General features: G+C 45.2%; 1 protein-coding gene across 2 annotated transcripts in view; it reads left to right on the top strand.

The window, feature by feature from the left end:
* Positions 1-24,066, top strand: part of LOC126184563 (copper chaperone for superoxide dismutase) — a 113,645-nt gene that overhangs the window by 70,519 nt on the left and 19,060 nt on the right. For both annotated transcript variants that reach the window (XM_049926991.1, XM_049926992.1), the window contains exon 4: positions 14,489-14,555. In XM_049926991.1, coding sequence (XP_049782948.1) covers positions 14,489-14,555 — 67 coding nt within the window. The remainder of the gene's footprint in view (positions 1-14,488; positions 14,556-24,066) is intronic.

Below are 24,066 nucleotides of genomic sequence, written 5' to 3'. Positions count from 1 at the left end.
GATTTGCTTAGGCATAACCTTTGTTAGGGATGAAGTGTGCCTCCATTCCGTTGATTGATGTTTTGTTTCAGGGGTGTCATACGATACCCAAGTTTCATCCCCTGTGACTATCAGGGATAGGAAACCATCACCTTCTTCATTGTAATGGGTCAAAAACTGAGGTGCACTGCCCATCCATTGTTTCTTGTGTTGTTCAGTAAGAATTTTGGGCACTCAACATGAGCAAAGTTTTCGAAATTTCGTTTTTTCAGTTACAGTTTCATGAATTAGTGATCGTGAGATTTGCGGTACTCCCATAGCAATTGCACTAAGTGTAAACTTATGGTTGTGCTTAATCTTCTCTTCAATTGTGTGAACCAGTTCATCAGTAACCACAGACGGGTGTCAACTTCGTTCTTCATCGTGCAGTTGATCACGTCCTTCATTGAAGAGTCTGACCCATCTTCTAACCATTGAATCACTCATAGCATTTTGTCCATAAACCCCACAGATTTGCTGAAGAATTCCTTCAGTTTAACTTTCTTTGCATTTAGAAAACGAATCACAGATCTGATTTCACACACAGCAGCATTTTAAATTACTGCTGACATTATAAAGCAGCACTACGAAGCACACAGCGGCAGCAGCGATCTGAAAATAGTGTACATGTCTTCTCCTTGAGTTAGAGTAACTGCTGCGTATGCTCGGAACTGCGATCGTAGCGCTGCTGCGGATAGAAATGGAACTTACTTTGTGGATGACCCTCGTGTAATGGAGTGTCAGGTGGAGTTCGTGTCTATGTCCTGCACTCAGTATGCAGTGAACCTGTGCTCTTTCAAACTCCTCTCAAAGCTGGGGTTGTCAGGATAAGGACAATGCAGGAAATAGCCATCTGCAATGTATGTCTTTCCCCAGATGGTGCAGTACCCCTGAACATATTGGCTGCACTGATTCATCAACTCCCTAAACCTTTCCTACTTTGGGAGATTTTAACGCACGTAACCCCTTGTGGGGTGGCACCATGCTTACTGGCCGAGGTAGAGATGTCAAAAATTTACTGTCTCAACTCGACCTCTGCCTCTTAAATACTGGGGCCCCCTTGTTCCTTAGGGTGCCCCGGTGAAAGACAGTACCTTGGTGGTCGCCGGAAATCGCTGAGGCCATTAAAGAGCACAGGTGGGCTCTACAGTGACATAAGGAGCACCCTTCCCTGGAGCACCTAATAGCTTTTAAATGGCTCCATGCCCGTGTTCACCAGCTCATAAAAAGGCAGAAACAGGAGTGTTGGGTGAGGTATGTCTTGACCATTGTGTACACTATGTCACCTTCACAATCTGGATGAAGATCAGATGTGTTTTTGGGTACCAGACCCCAACAGGTGTCCCTGTCATTAACATCAGTGGAATGTTATCTACTGACGCAAATGCAATTGCCAAGCACTTTGCTGAGCACAATGCTTGAGCCTCTGTGTCACAGAATTACCCCCCAGCCTTTCGCAGCCTCAAATGGCAGATGGAAGGGAAACTCCTCTCGTTCACTGCACGCCACAGTGAACCATATAACACTCCATTTACTGAGTGGGAGCTCCTCAGCACCCTTGCACATTGCCGCAACAAAGCTCCTGGGCTGGATTGGATCCACACAACATCATCTGTTGGACTGCCAGCGATATATCCTCATCATCTTCAACCGCATCTGGTGCAATGGCATATTTCCGTCGCAATGGCGGGAGAGCACCATCGTTCTGGTGGTCAAACCTGGTAAAAACCTGCTTGATTTGGGAAGCTATTGGCCCATCAGCCTCACCAACTTTCTTTCTAAGCTGCAAGAATGTATGGTGAGTCGGTGGTTGTGTTGGCTCCTGGAGTCACGGGGCCTAGTGACTCCATGTCAGGGTGCCCCCAAGGGGGCCCACAGTCCTTTTGTGGGTATGTGTGTGGCGTGCACGGGGCCGCGAGCTATTGCAGTCTCCTTTCCTTTCCTTTGAAGGCTGCATTACCGTCCCTGTTCCTCTCCCTCCCTATCCTTGCTCCTTTGTCCTTGCCCCCTCTTTTCCCTCTTAGTGGACTTCTTTATGTCGACCTGGCTATCCTCCTGGCTTTGTTTTGTTCTGTGCTATTGTTTAGTTTGCTGTTTCCATGTCCTTTTCAGCGTTTTTGGTCCCCTTGGGGATTTGACCTCAATTTCCAAAATTTTCCGTTCAGTGTGAGACCTTTGGGGATGAACTCCCTACCTAGCTTGCATGGTGCAGGTTCCTCTCCCTCTCCCCTCCCCTCCCCTCCCCTCCCCGCCCCTCCCCTCCCCACCCCTTTCCCTTTGCATCCTGGCCCCCCTACTGCTAGGTCACCAGCACGGTAGCCAGTCCGTGTGGTGGGGCTGTTAAGTACCCACTTGGTTGAGCCCCCTGAAACCATAGGGATCACACTACTAGTACCTGAGCTGTTAACACCTCGTGTATGCCCAGGAGTCGATGCTCATCATTTTGGGGCACCAGAACTCCTGGCAATGGCCGCCGTGCCAGACAGTCCTCGCTGTGGCTGGGTGGCGCCCGCGGGGCGAACCCCTGATCAGAGTGGGTGGTAGTAGGGCAGATGCCTTGCGAATGAAGCGACAAAAGCTTCACCATCCTGGCCATTCTGTGGCTGTCTCGAAGAGTGGTAGCAGACGTGACACTCTTTCTGATTCTTCGGCCTTTCCCTCCCTGGCCAGCCACTGGGAGGAGGGTCAAACTCGCCGGCTTGGGTTGAAACCTTTCCTTTGGTACCTGGTTTGTACCAGGACAGATGGCGGTAGTTTTGCCATGACCAAGCCTTTGTTTTTCATGGAGACGATTGAAGATAAGTATGGCGAAGTTGAATCGATGAGTAAAATGCGGTCCGGTGCTTTGATTATGAAGACATCTGCTGCCCAATCTGACGCCCTGCGTGCTTGTGACTGTCTCGGTGACGTCCCAGTCTCCGTCACATCCCACCAATCTTTGAACTCAGTACAGGGCATTATTTTCCACCGAGATCTTCTTCTGCAAACTGACGAGGAGCTCTGTGCTAACCTTTAGCTGTGAGGGGTTCGTTTTATCTGCTGTGTGCAGTGAGGCCCTCCAAACAATCACATTGCTTCGGGCGCCTTTATCCTGGCCTTCGAGGGGGATGTCCTCCCAGAGAAGGTCAAGGTAATGGTGTATCGGTGTGATGTAAAACCTTATACTCCACCACCGATGAGATGTTTTAAATGCTTAAGGTTTGGACACATGTCTTCCCTCTGCACCACTGATCCCCTCTGTGGTGACTGTGGGCACCCCTCCCATGAGGGGAGTGCCTGTGCTCCTCCGCCAATGTGTGTAAATTGTAATGTACAGCCTTCTCCATGCTTGCCTATATGCCCAATGTTTTGTGAAAGAAAGGAGGATTCAAGAGTACAAAACCTTAGATTGGCTCACCTACACTAAGGCTCATCAAAAATATGACCGGCTGCATCCCTTGTCTATGACCTCTACTTTTGCTTCAATTACGTCCATTCCCCGCCCTACCCCCTCCTCTTCCCAGCCTCTCCCCATTCGTCCGATGCCTTCAGCCAGCTCCTCCCCCCCTCCTCCCCCCCTCCCCCCTCCTCCCCTCCTCCTCCTCCTCCTCCTCCTCCACCCTCCTCCTCCTCCTCCTCCTCTCCCCCTCCCCCTCAGTACCCATACCCACCCCTTCGGGTGCTGCTCCCCCTCCCCTGCCGGAGAAGTGCTCCCCTCCTTCAGCAGCCGCCGTTACTGGAGCTCTGTCCCAGGACTCCTCTTCCTGGCATCCCCCTGAAAGGTGATCTACTGCTCCACAACAGCAGCGTGATCCACAGCTGGTGGGTGCCGCCGAGAGTGCCTGGTGTAATTCTGTGCCTGCCCTCACTGAAGTCTGCCCTTCTCTTCCTTCCCAAGAGAAGCAGCAGAAATGCAGGAAGAAGGGCAAGGCCCCTCTGGTACCCCCTGAGGTGCAGTCTTCCCCTCCTACAGTCAATGAACCAACAGAGTCTGACCCCACCTATATGGATATTACCCCATCCTTATCGGTGACGGATAGCGACTCAGTGGCGTGACCAACTCCAGTCCATTCGCTTCCACTTTGGACTCTGGCTTGAGAATCCTCCAGTGGAATTGTAATGGACATTTGTGTCACCTTCCAGAGTTGCAGCCCCTTCTTTCCTTCTACTCTGCTGCTAGTATTGTGCTCCAGGAGACCCATTTTGTCAAGTCTTACTCACCTACCCTTCATGGGTTCCACTCTTTCTGTCGGAACCGAATTGGTCCCTTGCGGGCTTCTCATGGTGTTTGCACCTTGGTCTGCAAGGACATTGTTAGTAAATGGGTTCCCCTCTGTACCATTCTGGAAGCCATTACTGTCAGAGTCCATCTGGCCACTCGAATCACAATCTGTAATCTCTACCTCCCACCTGACAGGCTGCCCACATTCCATGCCCACACCACCCTTCTTCAGCAACTCCCTTCTCCCTTCCTGTTATGAGGGGACTTTAATGCCCACATCCCTCTTTGGGGTAGTCATACGACTACTGCCCTGGGCAGGACAGTTGAAGCTGTTCTGGCAGGGCTCGACCTCAGTTTACTAAACACAGGCACTCCCACACACTTAAGTGTGGCGTGCGGCACTTTCTCAACCATTGACCTCACCATCTGCAGTTCCGGCCTTCTTCCCTCCATTCAGTGGGGCGTCCACGATGACTTATGTGACAGTAACCATTACCCGATTGTTTTGACCTTCCTTCAGTCTCTCTCTCGCTCCGTCACCCTCCCAGGTGGGCCATATCTAAGGCAGACTGGGGTGCCTTCTCCTCTGCTTCCATCCTCCCTGTATTGCCACATGACAGTGTTGATGAATCTACTCAGACTTTGACTGCCACCATCCTTTCAGCAGCTTTTCAGGCAATCCCTTCTTCTTCAGGTTCCCCCTGCTGGAAGATGGTCCCTTGGTGGACTCCGGAAATTGCTGCAGCCATAAAAGACCACCGCTGTGCTCTTCAGCACTTCAGGTGGCACCCTCCTACTGCTCTTTTTCTGGTCTTTAAACGACTCTGTGGCCGGGCCCACTACCTAATCAAATTTCAGAAACTGATTTGCTGGGAATGATATGTAGCTGCCATAGGACCCCACACCCCCTCTTCACAAGTCTGGGCGAAACTCCGGCGAATGTTTGGCCACCGTCCTCCTGCCAGGGTTGCAGGAATTTCTGTACATGGTGTTGTCTTTACCAATCTGGACTTTGTGACAGAAAATTTCACTCAACACTTTGCTCAAGCTTCGGCATCGGCTCAATATCCACCCACGTTCCTTCTCCTGAGAGAGCGTTCAGAACAACTACCTTTGTCTTTTGTTTCTCACTGCTCAGAACCATATAATTCCCCATTCAGCGAGTGGGAATTTGCCAGCGCCCTCGCCCTTTGTCCTGACACAGCTCCTGGACTAGATTGGATACATAACCAAATGCTCCAACACTTATCAGTGGCTGGCCACCATTGTATACTGACCCTCTTCAGCCGTCTGTGGGGTGAGGGGGTATTTCCTACCCAGTGGCAGGAAAGGATTGTTGTTCCAGTGTTGAAGCCAGGGAAGCTGCCTCTTCAGTTGGGTAGCTACCATCCAATTAGCCTTACTAACACCCTCTGCATGCTCCTTGAACATATGGTGAGTTGTTATCTGTTTTGGATCCTTGAAACCCGCAACCTTTTGTCATCGACTCAAAGTGGTTTTTGCTGTGGCCACTCTATGGTGGATAACTTGGTCTGCCTGGAGTCTGCTATCCGCTCGGCTTTTGCTCATTGGCAACACCTCCTTCAGTCTTCTTTGATTTGCATAAAGCCTATGACACCACCTGGCGCCACAACTCCCTCACCACCCTTCACGAATGGGGCCTCCATGGTGCTCTGCCCATTTTTATCCGTAACTTCCTTTCTTGTCACTCTTTTCAGGTCCAAGTTGGTTCCTCCAACAGCTCTCCCCATCGGCAAGAAAATGAGGTCCCACAGGGTTCTGTGCTGAGCGTCCCTCTCTTCCTCATAGCCATTAATCGTCCGACAGTGTCCCCCTCTTTGTATACTGACGATTTTTGTATCTACCTCACCTCCTCTGTAATGGGCAGTGCAGAACGCTGTCTACAGGGGGCAATCTGTCAGGTGCACTCATAGGTTTTCTCTCATGGCTTTCAGTTTTTGCCGGCCAAGACTTGTCATGCATTTCTGCCGTCGCCATACAGTCCATCCCCATCTGGAATCGTTCCTCGATGGCCAGCCCCTCAGGGTGGTGGACACCCATCGCGTCTTGGGTCTGGTCTTCGATGCCCGGTTGACATGGCTCCCTCACCTTCGTCAGCTGAAGAGGACGTGCTGGTCCCATCTCAGTGTTCTTAGGTGTCTATGCAATACCACCTGGGGTGCAGGCCGCTCTGTTCTCCTGCGATTGTATCAAGCATTGGTCCAGTCTCGTTTAGATTATGGAAGTCCTGTCTATGGTTCTGCGTTGCCTTCGACACTGCAGATACTAGACCCCATCCACCACTGTGGAGTCCAACTTGCGACTGGTGCCTTCCGGACTAGCCTCGTACTTAGCCTTCTCGCAGAGGCGGGGATTCCACCACTGTAAATTTTGCACCAGCAAAAGCTGATATCTTATGCGCTCCGCATTCACTGCACCTCCAAGCACCCTAATTATGGTCTCCTTTATCCAGACACGGAGATCACCCTGTCGCAGCAGCGCCCACAATGTGGGCTTACCATGTCTGTCCTTATTCAGTCGCTCTTTTCTGAGCTCCAGCAATTGCCTCTACCACCTCTGTTCTCCACTCATACACGTATCCCTCCGAGGTGCATCTCTCGGCCGCAGCTCTGCCTTGATCTCTCAGTCGATTCAAAGGATTCTGTCCCTCCGATGGCTCTTCGCCACCAGTTCTCCTGTCTTCTCAGTTCTTTTTAGGATTCAGAAGTGATCTATACTAATGACTCCATGGTTGCTGGTCGCACTGGTTTTGCTTACACCTATGTGCGATGCACAGAACTTTGTTCCTTGCCAGGTGGCTGTAGTGTTTTTACTGCAGAATTGGTAGCCATCTTGCACGCACTGGATCATATCCACTCCTGCTCAGGACTGTCCTTCACTATATGTAGTGACTCGTTGAGCGGTTTGAACACTATCGGCCAGTACTTCCCTCGCCACCCGTTGGTCATTGCTATCCAGGACTCCCTTTCTCGCCTCGCTCAACGTGGATGCTCGGTGGTTTTCATTTGGACCCCAGGCCATGTTGGGATTCCTGGCAATGAACTTGCCAATCGACTGGCTAAATTAGCTACTACCAGACCATCTCTTGCTATTCCGGAAATAGACGTTCGCTCGGCATTATGTCGTCAGGTTTTAGGCCTTTGGGATGCAGACTGGATCACTCTTTCTTCTCCGAACAAGCTCAGGGCAATGAAGGATTCTACAACTCCATGGGAGTCCTCCTTACGGGCCTCTCATAAGGCCTCTGTCGTCCTCTACTGGCTCCGCATCAGCCATACTTTTTTGACTCATAGTTATCTCCTCAGTTGTGAGGACCCCGCTCTCTGTCGTTGTGGATCGATGTTGACTGTGGCTCACATCTTATTGAACTGCCCCAACTTAGCCACCCTACGACGGACTTTCAGCTTTCCAGACTCGCTACCCCTGGTGTTGGCTGACAATGCTTCAGCGACGGATCTCGTTTTGCGTTTTATTCGTGATGGGGGTTTTAATGCTTTATTTAAGGGAGGGTCCTTCCACCTTATCAGTGAGTGGAGGGGATGGCAGGCCCTCTTTGCTCCCCCCTTCGCCCCGACTGGATTGGCTTCAACTGGGCTTGGTGGTTCATCCCGGCTCTCTGCCTTCCCACTCCTTTCATTACGGGGTCTGTTACGTCTTGAGTGTCTCTCGTCTCCTGTGCTTCTTCCTTCCCACCCCTGTCATTAGTCACTTTCTTTTCCTCACATCTTCTTCTGCCCTTTTCCATCCTTCCCTTAGTTTCTCATTTTATGGACATTGTGGTTGCTTCTCCTAATGTGGGATTTTATCGGTTTTAGTTAATCTAAGGTCGGAGGGACTGATGACCGCGTAGTTTGGTCCCTTCTACATCCAACCAACCAATCCATACCAGGGGGGTTTACACCAGGGTCACTCTACCGCTGATAGTCCAGTGTCCCTAGACTATTCCATCCGAACAGACTTTTCCAGATGCCAATGCCTGGTTGTCATCGTTTTTAATTTAAGAGAAGCTTATGACATGACCTGGCGACATCATGTCCTTGCCACATATGAGTGGGGTCTCGGAGGCCCGCTTCTGATTTTCATTTAAAACTTCCTGTCGCTCCGTACTTTCCACGTCCAATTTGGTGCCTCCCATAATTCCCCCCATCCAGGAGAATGGAGTCCCACAGAGCTATGTATTGCGTGTTTTCTCTATTTTTAGTGGTCATTAATGGTCTAGCAGCAGCTCTGGGGCCATCCGTCCCACCTTATCTCTGTGCACTCAACTTTTGCATTTCCTACTACTTCACAAGTACTGGTGTTGCTGAGCGGTGCCTACAGGGAGCCATCCACAAGGTGCAGTCATGGGCTCTAGCCCACAGCTTCCAGTTTTCAGATGCAAAGTCATGCGTCGTGCATTTCTGTTGACATCGTACCATTCATCTGGAACCAGAACGTTACCTTGATGATGATCCACTTGCTGTAGTGGAGACATATTGATTCTTCGGATTGATTTTCGGCACCCAATTGACTTGGCTTCCTTACCTTTGTCAGCTTAAGCGCACCTCAGTGCCTTCCGCTGCCTGAGCAACACCAACTGGGGTGCAGATCACTCTACACTGCTGCAGCTCTACAGAGCCCTTGTTCAATCCCGCCTTCATTATGGGAGTCTGGTTTCTGTTTTGGCGACACCCTCAGCATTGCAGTTACTAGACCCAGTGCGCCACTGTGGAGTTCAACTAGCGAAGGGAGTATTTTGGATGATTCCGGTGACCAGTGTGGTGGCTGGAGATTGGAGTCCCTCCATTGCAGAACAGGCATGCACAACTGCTCACCAATTATGTCGCACACATTTGTAGCTTTCTTGACCATCCAAATTACCGTCTCCGTTTACCAACCATGGTGGTTCATCTCGTGCATCGGCAGCCGAGGTCAGGGATTATGATCGCGGTTCATGTCGGATTGCTTCTGTCTGAACTGGAGTTCTTCCCTTTACCACCTCTACTCCAGGTCCATTCATATACACCTCCACGGTGTATACCTAGGCTGCAGCTTCTTCTGGACCTTTCACATGGCCCTAAGGACTCAGTTCCTCCCGAGGCTCTCCACTGACACTCCCTTTTGATTCTTGACATGTCCCGAGGCTCTTAAGTAATTTACACTGATTGCTTGATGGCTGATGGTCATTTTGGCTTTGTCTATTCTCATAGAGGACATATCAAACAGCACTCCTTGCCGGATGGTTGCAGAGCTGATGGCCATATCTCGTGCTCTTGAGCATATCCGTTTGTGCTCTGGTGAGTTGTTTCTTGTCTGTTGTGACTCCTTGAGCAGCTTACAAACTATTGACCAGTGCTACCCTCGCCATCCTTTGGTAGCAACCATCCAGGAGTCCATCTATGCCCTGGAACAGTCTGATCATTCAGTGGTGTTTGTCTGGACCCCAGGTAACGTTGGATTCCCAGGCAATGAACTTGCTGACACACTGGCCAAACAGGCTATGTGCAAACCGCTTCTGGAGATTGGCATCTCTGAAACTGACCTCCGTTCAGTATTACGCCATAAGGTTTTTCAGCTTTGGGAGACAGAATGGCATCACCTTGGTACGCACAACAAACTGCATGCCATAAAGTAGGCTATGAATGTGTGGAAGTCCTCCATGTGGGCCTTTTGCAGGGATCTGTGGTTCTCTGCCAGCTCCGCATCGGGCACGCTTGGGTGACCCACGGCTATGTTCTTCTCCATGAAGACCCATCTCGGTGTCAGTGTGGTGGCCTGTTGACATTGGCTCATATTCTGTTGTGTTGTACTACTTTGGCTGCCCTGTGATGTAATCTTTGGTTACTGGACTCTTTATCATTAATTTTAGCTGACAACACCTCATCGGCTGATTCAGTTTTATATTTCATATATTGTTCTATCTAATTTTTAGCACATGTCCTGTGTCGGTCTGTGTTCTCTACCCTAGTGCTTTTAGGCTGGAGGTTTTGATGTGTTGCAGAGTGGTTGGCTTATCCTTTTTATTCTCATGATCAGCCAGATACAGTCATCTGCTCTCATTTTAGTCCTTTCTATCTGTTTCTTGCATGTCTCTGTGGTCTTCTTGTCAATTGTAGTGTTTGTTGCCTTTCTGTCGGTCTTGTGATTTTTTTCCCTCCTGGTTTTCTACTGTGAGTCTGGTTTTTTAGTCTTTCCCTTGTGGAGTTGTTTCTAGGAACAAGGGACCAATGACCAGGCAGTTTGGTCCCCCCCCCCCCCTCCCCCCTTTCAACGAACCAACCAACTACCATACTTATATCTAGTACATGATTATTGTTTACATTATTATTCACATTAATCCTAGTTACCACAGGTGTTTATGGGTAAGCGACTGCTTGGGTCACTTTTTAAAAGTACCCCCGTCAACATCTTAAGATGATTTGTGTGGTGTCACCGCCAGACACCACACTTGCTAGGTGGTAGCCTTTAAATCGGCCGCGGTCCGCCACTGTCAGTGACTGCAGACCGAGCGCCACCACACGGCAGGTCTAGAGAGACGTCCTAGCACTCGCCCCAGTTGTACAGTCGACTTTGCTAGCGATGCTACACTGACAAATACGCTCTCATTTGCCGAGACGATAGTTAGCATAGCCTTCCACTACGTCATTTGCTATGACCTAGCAAGGCGCCATTACCAGTTTATATTGAGATTGTTATTAATGTACCGTCAAGAGCGATGTACACCAATTATGGATTAAAGTTAAGTATTCCAGCAGCAACATACCTTATTGGCTATATTAATTACATTGTCCTGTTCCAGACCTCACGCCAGTCTGCGTGAGCGTAAACGCGTGCATTTTGGCCTTCTCTAGCAACATGGTGTTGGCTGTTCTGCCAACACATCAATTTGGTAGCAAATTATGAGGGTCAGCCCATGTGACATACAGGCTTTTTGTTTTTCATCTTCTGTTAAGTACATGAAAGTCTGTTTTATACCTTTTATCATGGTTGTGAATTTGTGTTCCTGTATGTGACCTTAGTGTCTTCTTTCACTACTATAATGGCTTGTGGCATGTACATGGCATAAACTGTGGGAATATTGAAACTGGTAAACAGGCTTTTACAGGATGTACCATATTTCACTTTTGCTGCAATTCTCAAGGCTTTCTTCTGCAGTTTGAAACCATTTTCATATTAGTGTGACAGTTCCTGACCCAAAGTACTATTTCGTAAGACAAGAAAGGTTATACTAATCCAAAATATACAGTCCTTGGGGTTTCAGAATTTAGTTGAGAATTTAGAGATGATGATAACCTCTCCTTAATGCATGTAGATGTTGTTTTGAGACATGGTCAACTTGTTGGTCCCATGAAAGTTGGTCTTATATGAATCAGCTCAAAAATTTACATTCTGAACAGGTTTTTGACAGAAACCCATCATTCGCAATATCTTGTCTGTTGGGATCACTCAGTTTAAAGTGAATAATATTTATTTGTTCTGTGTTAACTTCTTAGTTGTCTCTTTCAAAGTGAGCTGTTGCCTTTTCAATAAAGTTTTGAATCTCTTCAGACACCAGATATGTCATCAGTATACATAGCGATGAGATGCTTACTATCTAGAGAACTTGAGAAATCATTTACATAACATATGAATAGGAATGGAGCCCTGAGGAACACAGCCATGTCCTCTCCAATATTTCTCCATTATTATATATTGGGTACACCTCATAAGAGTCATCAGGCACATTTTCTCTGGTGTTGCAGCAGACATTTGCTATACCTCTTTTGCAATTTATAGATGGAGTCAGTCCAAACAAATGCTGCTCATCTTGTCTTTCGTGTGATGCCCAGCATTGTTGGACACATCTGTTTTTTTACTGTTACAAAGAAAATAATTTTTAAAGTGGAATTTTACATGTTATTCAATAGGGTGGTTCCAAATTAGTTTAGTGAAATATTCGTTTATTCTGGTTCATGCCAAATGCTAGTGCCATGCAGTGGCACTGCTGAGTCACTGTTGGAGTACTGGTTATTCATTGTTTGTTACTGTCCCATTCATACATATTAGTAAAAGGAGCATCACACTAGACTAGTGTTTTTTTCTAATTTAGGACTACTCTATCAAATGGGCATGTAAAATTCTTCTTTAAAAATCATTTTGTGTGTAATGGGAAACATACTGACACCTTCTGTCACCACTGGGCATTCCACGAAACCTGATGAACAGTATTTGTTTGGGTTGACTCCAGCTACACACTGCAAAAGCAAGATTGCAAATATCTGCTGAAGCACCAGAGAAAACATGCCTGACAACTCTTAGGAAGCTCATCCTGTATAATTTGCATATGCTATTGTTTGACTTTTAAATATGTTTGTAGAATTGCATTAGTTTTCCAGTGACACCACTCATTCCAAATTTTTTTTGCACATCATGATGTACTGTATCAAGTTTTTGAGAGGTCCAGGAGTACTGCTGCTGCTTGGTATTGTTAGTTTATTTTTACAAGTACATAATGGACATTTTGTGCTGCTGCTGATGTGATACTTTGACTTCTTCTGAAACCGTGGTGGAAATCACTAATGTTTCAGCATTATTCCAGTGTTGCAAGACTCCTTTTAACATTATTTCCTGAATCAGTTTCCTGACTGCTGGGATTGGGGCAATATATTTGTAGCTATATCACATCCATTGTGACAAATTAACTGGGCAGTATTGTAGTTGAGAAATGTGTTTAATGTTGAATTGTGAATGGTATCATAGACATTCAATTATTGAAGCTCAAAAAGAGTGTGCGTGCGTGCGCGCGCAGCATGGTCCATGTGTGTACACCCACTGATGGATGAAGAGAAATGAATTCAGTTGTTGGGTGTGAAAAAGTATAAGGCTAGAGAGAAGGCCTAAGAGTGTTAATTTGAATAGTACTATGCATACATACGTGTGTGCACACATGCATGTATGCATGCATAGGACCATTCAAATTAACACTCGTGGGCCTTCTCTTTAGCCCAGTACTTTTTTACACTCAACAAGTGAGTTTGCTTGTGTTGATCAGTCTGTCTACTATGTAGTGTGATCTTTATCATTTCCTGATTGATTGCTTCTTAGCCCTGTAGATTTGATGATAATTATTCCTTAAGGTCACTTTCTATTCATGTCCATCAGTTGAGTCTGGTAGTCATGTTTTTCAAGACTGTGTGACTCTGGTGAGTACGCCTCTTTGGTACATTCTTTCTGTGTCCCTCAAGTTCAGCTGCCCGTACATACTGTAATCGGAGTTTCTATATTTGCATATACATTTCTGCACGTGTCTTGGGTAATGTATTCAGAATTTTATTCTTTGTCATAAGATTTTTCTCATAATTTTACATTATTTTGCTTTTAATTGCACTTTAAAAATTTATTTTGGAAAGTAAATGTGTCTAATGTGTAGATTTATTCTGTTTCAATAACTGTTGTATGCATTAGACTTTTAGTGTAAGGACAGGTTAACTGAAATGTAGTTTCTATTTTCTGAAGTCTGACTTTTATAGAATCCTTTTTGTAAAAATTTTCAGTGATACATTTACCTAGGTATCTAGATTCTTTAATGCAGAATATTTTGTTGTTGCCAATTTTGATCGTACATGGTGTTTTGCATCAGTCATGTTTTTGTGTCAGTGGTAGTCTAATATTTCCTATTTCAAGTTTTTTTGTGCATTTGTTATGTCTTAAGCAATTAATGCCATGTCATCAGCATAGACTAGACAATATAATTTTACATATTTGTGCTTAGGTCTCAGTAAGTGTGTTGATGTTCCTGCTTTTCCAATTCTCCTTCTCTTCCCAGGGTGCAGTCAAATAAGAATTTGATAGGGTATCACGTACTCGTGCTAAGCCCTCTCATAACTGTGTGTCTTGTGAAAAGAAAAGAGACTGAAACAACGAACAATGACACTTTGAGTCAAATCTATGATCCTGTTCATGTCCATTCAGGTGTAGACCCTCAGCAAATGCTTCCCTACTATTGATAATGGCAGTAAATTTTTTTGCAGGGAAGTTTTTCTCTCTTTGATGTCTAAAATATAAAAAGAGCTATATTTGTATAGTATTTAAAGTTAACTTTTCTGTTCAAGATTCCCCAATATAGATTGAAAAACTTCCATGTTGCATTTCATTTGTGTCAATACTGCACAAGAATTGGAATTTTTGCTTGATTTCTAGCTAGCTTATTTTTGCACTTTCAAATGTATGTGTATATTTTCAGGTATTGGAGTGCTGGATTAATTTTAATTTTCTTTATTCCATTAACAGCTTGGGTGGGCACTATAACCCACAGAATACAACCCATGGTGGTCCACTTGACAATGCAGGATGTCGAGTAAGTATGTAATTAAGAACGATAGTGATAAATAATATTGACTCCATAACAGTATGTGGGCGCAGATAAGTCAAGTAAATGCATGTTGAGACACTACAGCAAGCTAGTCAGTCATAGCTCCCCCTTTTCTCTGCAGGGGGGGGGGGGGGGGGGGCAGGGCAGGAGGCAGTGGCAAAGTAATAAGGATGAAGTAGAGGTGATGTGATACATGTGTGTATTGGGATGGCAACAAAATTAAGCATATTGTAAAACAGTAAAGTGTTCCGATTACATTATAAACAAAGAAATAGAAAAGTTATTTACGCACATTGTTTTACAATAGATGGTTGTGATGATACGCGACAGTACGACTACTGTTGATTAAACTGACAGAAAAAATTGCATTCAAAATTATAAAATACATATAAAGTCAATACACATTATTCAAAACTGGCACTCATAACATCATATGCAGAGTAAAAGCTGTATTTTTATCTGTAAAATTGATAGTTAACTTAATCAGAAGTATTCCCCTGTGTCTAATTCTGTCATACCCATGATATATGTGCTGGTCATTTATCTGATGTTATTTGAGTGGCAGATCTTGTATATGTGCTCTTCATTATTTTTAGTGAATCGGTGATAACTGTTGTTCATAAAATTAAGTTTCTAGATTACACACTGATGGATAAAAAATGTTAAGCACCCAGAAGGAGAGGGGGGGGGGGGCAGGGGGAGGAAACTTCATGTGTTGAAAGCTTATGTGATGTTATTTCAGTGATTACAAAGTCAAGTCAAATTTACAAAGAACTTAAAGTATGCGCCCACTTATTAGAATAGCATTGCACTTCCTCTGGCCATGGATGCATGCAGTGATTCAGTTGGAAAGGATGTCATAAAGACGTACCCTCTCCCTTGGCAGCTGTTGTAATTGATCATTGATATGCTAGATACTGGGACAAATTTGACATCCGAGTTAATCCCACACATATTCTATCAGGAACAGATCTGGAAATCTTGCTGGCAGTAGGAGTACCTCAACATCTCACAGACACTTCATATACACACTTCATTTGTAGAGCATTGAAAAATGGTACCACAATACTGTCACACAAGAGGATGCAGGATGTTCATGATGTACACCGTGACACCAGGAGTAACACTACCATGCCTCCCCAAAACATTGGAAAAATAGGACCTCTTCCCAGTTTGCTGCCATACATGCCAGCGATTGTCATCCAGGGTAGTCAGAACCGCGATTAATCACTGAACACAGTGTGACACCATTCGTCATCAGTACGTACTTTCTGGTCATGGTACCACTCCAAACACAGTTTAGTCTTAATGGTACTCTTTGCATTGGATGGGAATTCCCTAGTCCAACTGCTGCCAGTCTCCAACCAATGTTGTGAGATAAGCCAGAAGGTTTCAAGAGGTCCATTCCTTGTTCTTGGATGGCAGGTGCAGATGTGAAGGCATTATGATTTGTTTAATGCACAATATAGACGTAGTAGACCAGAACCTTGATGATGAGTTTGCCTACCCTCATGTTCCCATGCAGTCCATCATTGACCACTGTCACATCCAAATGTCCCACAAATCTGAATATTGCATGAGTCTAACAGCCAGCCAATTGGAGACTGACAGTGAGGCACATTCCAAACTGTGTCAGGTGCTGATGAAGCTGTCTACATGATAATGCAACATCTCCATGTCCTTCAGCTATCACACAACATTTGACACAGCTCACACCCCTTATTCTCCATCATTTTGACAACACTAATGCACTCTAGTGGCTGTTCTGCCTGTCACAGAAAATTGCAGCTACATCTACATCTACATGACTACTCTGCAATTCACATTTAAGTGCTTGGCAGAGGGTTCATCGAACCACAATCATACTATATCTCTACCATTCCACTCCCGAACAGCACGCAGGAAAAACGAACACCTAAACCTTTCTGTTCGAGCTCTGATTTCTCTTATTTTATTTTGATGATCATTCCTACCTATGTAGGTTGGGCTCAACAAAATATTTTCGCATTCGGAAGAGAAAGTTGGTGACTGAAATTTCGTAAATAGATCTCGCCACGACGAAAAAGGTCTTTGCTTTAATGATTTCCATCCCAATTCACGTATCATATCTGCCACACTCTCTCCCCTATTACGTGATAATACAAAACGAGCTGCCCATTTTTGCACCATTTCGATGTCCTCCGTCAATCCCACCTGGTAAGGATCCCACACCGCACAGCAATATTCTAACAGAGAACAAACGAGTGTAGTGTAAGCTGTCTCTTTAGTGGACTTGTTGCATCTTCTAAGTGTCCTGCCAATGAAACGCAACCTTTGGCTCGCCTTCCCCACAATATTATCTATGTGGTCTTTCCAACTGAAGTTGTTTGTAATTTTTACACCCAGGTACTTAGTTGAATTGACAGCCTTGAGAATTGTACTATTTATCGAGTAATAGAATTCCAACGGATTTCTTTTGGAACTCATGTGGATCACCTCACACTTTTCGTTATTTAGCATCAACTGCCACCTGCCACACCATACAGCAATCTTTTCTAAATCGCTTTGCAACTGATACTGGTCTTCGGATGACCTTACTAGACGGTAAATTACAGCATCATCTGTGAACAACCTAAGAGAACTGCTCAGATTGTCACCCAGGTCATTTATATAGATCAGGAACAGCAGAGGTCCCAGGACGCTTCCCTGGGGAACACCTGACATCACTTCAGTTTTACTCGATGATTTGCCATCTGTTACTACGAACTGCGACCTTCCTGACAGGAAATCACGAATCCAGTCGCACAACTGAGATGATACCCCATAGGCCCGCAGCTTGATTAGAAGTCGCTTGTGAGGAACGGTTTCAAAAGCTTTCCGGAAATCTAGAAATACGGAATCAACTTGAGATCCCCTGTCGATAGCGGCCATTACTTCGTGCGAATAAAGAGCTAGCTGTGTTGCACAAGAACGATGTTTTCTGAAACCATGCTGATTACATATCAATAGATCGTTTCCAGAATGAGATTTTCACTCTGCAGCGGAGTGTGCGCTGATATGAAACTTCCTGGCAGATTAAAACTGTGTGCCCGACCGAGACTCGAACTCGGGACCTTTGCCCGCGAAAGGCAAAGGTCCCGAGTTCGAGTCTCGGTCGGGCACACAGTTTTAATCTGCCAGGAAGTTTCAATAGATCGTTCCCTTTGAGGTGATTCATTATGTTTGAATACAGTATATGCTCCAAAACCCTACTGCCAACCGACGTCAATGATATAGGTCTGTAGTTCGATGGATTACTCCTACTACCCTTCTTAAGCACTGGTGCGACCTGCGCAATTTTCCAATCTGTAGGTACAGATCTATCGGTGAGCGAGCGGTTGTATATGATTGCTAAGTAGGGAGCTATTGTATCAGCGTAATCTGAAAGGAACGTAATCGGTATACAATGTGGACCTGAAGACTTGCCTGTATCAAGCGATTTGAGTTGCTTCGCAACCCCTAAGGTATCTACTTCTAAGAAACTCATGGTGGCAGCTGTTCGTGTTTCAAATTCTGGAATATTCCATTCGTCTTCCCTGGTGAAGGAATTTCGGAAAACTGCGTTCAATAACTCCGCTTTAGCGGCACAGTCGTCGGTAACAGTACCATCGGCACTGTGCAGTGAAGGTATTGACTGTGCCTTGCCGCTTGTGTACTTTACATACGACCAGAATTTCTTCAGATTTTCTACCAAATTTTGAGACAATGTTTTGTTGTGGAACCTATTAAAGGCATCTCGCATTGAAGTCCGTGCCAAATTTCGCGCGTCTGTAAATTTTAGCCAATCTTCGGGATTTCGTGTTCTTCTGAACTTCGCATGCTTTCTCCGTTGCCTCTGCAACAGCGTTCGGACCTGTTTTGTGTACCACGGGGGATCAGTTCCATCTCTTACCAATTTATGAGGTATGAATCTCTCAATTGCTGTTGCTACTATATCTTTGAATTTGTGCCACATCTCGTCTACATTTGCATAGTCAGTTCGGAAGGAATGGAGATTGTCTCTTAGGAAGGCTTCTAGTGACACTTTATCCCCTTTTTTAAATAAAATTATTTTGCGTTTGTTTCTGGTGGATTTGGAAGAAACGGTATTGAACCTAGCTACAATGACCTTTTGATCACTAATCCCTGTATCAGTCATGATGCTCTCTATCAGCTCTGCATTGTTTGTGGCTAAGAGGTCAAGTGTGTTTTCGCAACCATTTACAATTCACGTGGGTTCGTGGACTAACTGCTCGAAATAATTTTCGGAGAAAGCATTTAGGACAATCTCGGAAGATGTTTTCTGCCTGCCAGCTCTGATCACCTAAATGCGCACAGGTGAAGTGTACGTTTACAAAGTTACATTGACAACTGATTGTGTCTTCTGAGTGCTTCACTTTTGTCAGGCACTGTAAAGACAGAGAACAGGTAACATTATGAGGCCTGGAATAACATTTTTTTGATACTAGAAGAGAGAAGTGTCTATTTACATTGCTTTAATAATTCTTTTGTGCATAATATGTGTGCTTTTGTATGACCTGCTTCAAAAGGTATGCAGTGCATATAATGAGACTGACTGCCAAGACGAGGTCTTGTGGTTGATTAAAGTAAAAGACAGAGGAAATGGCATCAGCAATATACAGCAATCAGACTGTAGTTTGACACAGAAGTAGAATCCTATGTGTTGGGAAGGGGGGGGGGGGGCTGTGTCATGAACAAGATAAATGAATAATGTTGATATGAAATACGTGCTAGAATGCAATGTATTGGTTACCTGTCAAATCTCACCTGCATCAAATGTACTCTCACGTATCTGGGTTTCAACTTGATTGGACATTTTCAATCCTTACTACATCTGGGATCCAGACAGATTTCAGAATTACAAACTATGTTGCCAGATATGATTGCTGTACATCATGCCACACTATCAAGCTTATTTAGAAAATCAGGCATCCTGAACAGTGCCTTTGAAGACAGTTATCACTAACAGTACATGCTTACTCTCATGAGGAGCAATATTTTGTGTTTTATTTCTATTCCACAGGACCACTGTAACACTGGCACACAATTATACAGTACATAGCTATGTTTAATGCATAATAATGAAATAATAGTAACCATAACAGTAAAGTTTCTTACTGACCATCAATTCTTGAGGATGTCAGTTGAAACTGTATTTTGCTGAATGATGTACTATTTTCTGTGCAGTAGGGTATATGCTTGCCATACATATATTGTTTCTCTGTTCAGTGTTCATTGAATAGTTACATTTATCCATGTCAAATTAATGTGTGCTGTGAAAAGCAAATCACATGTGCTTGTGATTAGCAGTTTAAGAATCCATAGCTTGTTAAATTGTGCCTTACATGAACTTTGTGAATCAACATTGTGTGTGGAAGATGACACAACTTTAAACTAAAAATATTCTTGGTGTTTGAATTGTGTGTACCATGAAATAATACATCATTTCAAATTGCCCAATAAAAGTATACAAAGTGAAACAGGCCAGTGGTGGACAGTATTTTGATTGTAGAAGTAGCTGGTCACATATGAGCATCTTCCATAAGAGATTCCCATTTATCCTCTGCTCAGAAAATTTGATTGTCTACTTCATTAATCATGCCATCATGTTGTAAGGCAGTAGAATGTCACACATAACAAAATTAAATGTGAGACACCGAATGTATTGAATACTGCTGTAATTGAGTCAACCTGTTAGGTATGAACCAGGAACTGATATCCAAATGTAATGTTGTAATGCTTGCCTTCCATAAAGTTACCATATGTTGGTATATATGGCATATATATTCATAAACTGGTTGTTTGCCAATATTCCATCTCCAATAGCTGCTGAATCCAAAGACTTTCTGCAGCTAAGACAGCCACAGTAACTGCTGCATCTAATCCTCGTAGAGTTATTTTAGTATGAGCAAATATAAGGATGCCAGATGCTGTTGATAGCAATTAAAGTACATCATGCTGTTTATTGTGAATATACTTCCTGCAGTGTTCTATTATGTGAAACAGTATTGGATGTTTCCAGAATGAGATTTTCACTCTGCAGCGGAGTGTGCGCTGATATGAAACTTCCTAGCAGATTAAAACTGTGTGCCCAACCGAGACTCGAACTCAGGACCTATGCCTTTCACGGGCAAGTGCTCTACCATCTGAGCTACCGAAGCACGACTCATGCCCATATCAGCGCACACTCCGCTGCAGAGTGAAAATCTCATTCTGGAAATATCCCCCAGGCTGTGGCTAAGCCATGTCTCCGCAGTATCCTTTCTTTCAGGAGTGCTAGTTCTGCAAGGTTCGCAGGAGAGCTTCTGTAAAGTTTGGTAGGTAGGAGACGAGATACTGGCAGAAGTAAAGCTGTGAGGACCGGGCGTGAGTCGTGCTTCAGTAGCTCAGATGGTAGAGCACTTGCCCGCAAAAGGCAAAGGTCCCGAGTTCGTGTCTCGGTCGGGCACACAGTTTTAATCTGCCAGGAAGTTTCAATATTGGATGTAGCCAATGTTTTCTGCACATGAAAATGTGATGTGCTGGTCAGATTTAATGAGCTATGGGGTTGAAAGAGAATTGCTTAGAAACAGGGAGAAAACGGAATGCTGATGTCCCACAAAGTCCAAAATGTGAGAGGCTAAACAGCTGACAAGATATGCACATACAGGAAGATATTATATGACTAACTGATTTTTCAGTTTCTACATCTTGTTTACGGATAACCATCAACTTCTTTTTTAATATATATTTCATGTAATATATATTAATGAATCTGTCAACAGTTTGCAGTTAATGTGTTTGGTGCCTAGTTTCAAACCATCAGGTTCATTTTCAAGCCTGAGCAATCCACGTTTGCCTCTTAGCGAATCAAAATCAAACTCGCTAAGAGGCACATGAGGATTGTGACAGTCATTCTGTGAACATTTTGTAAAGCATGTATTGCTATTTTGGAGCTTATTATTAAGATCAGGTACTTTCAGTGCAGCCTCAGCAGGCCAGACTTGAAAATTAACCAGTTGGTTTGGAACTAGTCGCCAAATATGTGTACTGCAACTGTTGATAGATGTGTTAATAAATGCTTCATAACTATATGATGTTGTTCATTGCTTATGTGCTGAATATTCAATTGCGTCATTTACTGACCAGATTCCTTCTGTGGTTGGCAGACATGCACCATTTCGAGACTGAGAAACTGACAAGTCACTACATGATCTGTTTACTGCCTCAGTCCCAGAGACCACCCAGATTGGCTGGGCAATGAAAGTTATCTACCCACATGGAACATGGAAGGAGGTTGACATGTCATTCAGGCTCACAACACATACACTCCTGGAAATTGAAATAAGAACACCGTGAATTCATTGTCCCAGGAAGGGGAAACTTTATTGACACATTCCTGGGGTCAGATACATCACATGATCACACTGACAGAACCACAGGCACATAGACACAGGCAACAGAGCATGCACAATGTCGGCACTAGTACAGTGTATATCCACCTTTCGCAGCAATGCAGGCTGCTATTCTCCCATGGAGACGATCGTAGAGATGCTGGATGTAGTCCTGTGGAACGGCTTGCCATGCCATTTCCACCTGGCGCCTCAGTTGGACCGGCGTTCGTGCTGGACGTGCAGACCGCATGAGACGACGCTTCATCCAGTCTCAAACATGCTCAATGGAGGACAGATCCGGAGATCTTGCTGGCCAGGGTAGTTGACTTACACCTTCTAGAGCACGTTGGGTGGCATGGGATACATGCGGACGTGCATTGTCCTGTTGGAACAGCAAGTTCCCTTGCCGGTCTAGGAATGGTAGAACGATGGGTTCGATGATGGTTTGGATGTACCATGCACTATTCAGTGTCCCCTCGACAATCACCAGTGGTGTACGGCCAGTGTAGGAGATCGCTCCCCACACCATGATGCCGGGTGTTGGCCCTGTGTGCCTCGGTCGTATGCAGTCCTGATTGTGGCGCTCACCTGCACGGCGCCAAACACGCATACGACCATCATTGGCACCAAGGCAGAAGCGACTCTCATCGCTGAAGACGACACGTCTCCATTCGTCCCTCCATTCACGCCTGTCGCGACACCACTGGAGGCGGGCTGCACGATGTTGGGGCGTGAGTGGAAGATGGCCTAACGGTGTGCGGGACCGTAGCCCAGCTTCATGGAGACGGTTGCGAATGGTCCTCGCCGATACTCCAGGAGCAACAGTGTCCCTAATTTGCTGGGAAGTGGCGGTGCGGTCCCCTACGGCACTGCGTAGGATCCTACGGTCTTGGCGTGCATCCGTGCGTCGCTGCGGTCCGGTCCCAGGTCGACGGGCACGTGCACCTTCCGCCGACCACTGGCGACAACATCGATGTACTGTGGAGACCTCACGCCCCACGTGTTGAGCAATTCGGCGGTACGTCCACCCGGCCTCCCGCATGCCCACTATACGCCCTCGCTCAAAGTCCGTCAACTGCACATACGGTTCACGTCCACGCTGTCACGGCATGCTACCAGTGTTAAAGACTGCGATGGAGCTCCGTATGCCACGGCAAACTGGCTGACACTGACGGCGGCGGTGCACAAATGCTGCGCAGCTAGCGCCATTCGACGGCTAACACCGCGGTTCCTGGTGTGTCCGCTGTGCCGTGCGTGTGATCATTGCTTGTACAGCCCTCTCGCAGTGTCAGGAGCAAGTATGGTGGGTCTGACACACCGGTGTCAATGTGTTCTTTTTTCCATTTCCAGGAGTGTATTTGTAAAGTATACACTAGTGCATTCAGGAGAAGCCAGTGAATTAATTGGGCTGTATACAGGCCTTGAGATCTCATTCTTCTTTGAGGCACTGCATATCCTCAGCTTCCTTACCAAAGCCTTTGCTGGTTTAATCATAGGTCCTTAATAATCTTGACACTGCTTTCAGGAGAGGACAGGAAATTAATAGGGCTATATACAGGCCGTGGTATCTCATTCTTCCTTGAGGCTCTGCATCTCCTCAGCTTTCTTACCAAATCCTTGGCCAATTTGATTGTAGGCCTCTAATAATCTTGATATGACGTACTTCTTTGACATTTCTTTATTTATTTTACCCAGCATTATCCACAGGAATACAGTAAAAAGACAGCCATGGTATGTTCTGGCAACAGTTTTGCATCCATGGCCCAAGTTTCAATTAGAGCAACATACAGTATTTGAGCATACTGCATGTTTTTTGTTTGTTGTTAACAAATGTTTACAGAGATTTTTCAACAATGGTCTTGTTAAGTTCATACTTAAAAATTACCATTGATTCCTGTTTGAAAGCCTCCCCCCCTCTCCCTCCCCCCCCCCCACTTCTGCCTTCCACCTCTCACCTCTCCCCCTTTTTATCCTCCCCCTCCCCACCCCTTTGTCCTCTTTCCAAATGCTTTTATGTCCACATTTTAGAAAAAAAATTCTTCCAATGATTGTTTTAAGACTTTTTTGATGATATCAGCTTGTAAATAACAAAACGTTAATTACAA

This window comes from Schistocerca cancellata, chromosome 4, assembly GCF_023864275.1.
Source record: "Schistocerca cancellata isolate TAMUIC-IGC-003103 chromosome 4, iqSchCanc2.1, whole genome shotgun sequence".
Lineage (NCBI taxonomy): Eukaryota > Metazoa > Arthropoda > Insecta > Orthoptera > Acrididae > Schistocerca > Schistocerca cancellata.
The sequence above is the reverse complement of the archived record's forward strand: the minus strand, read 5'-3'. Positions and strand labels throughout refer to the sequence as shown.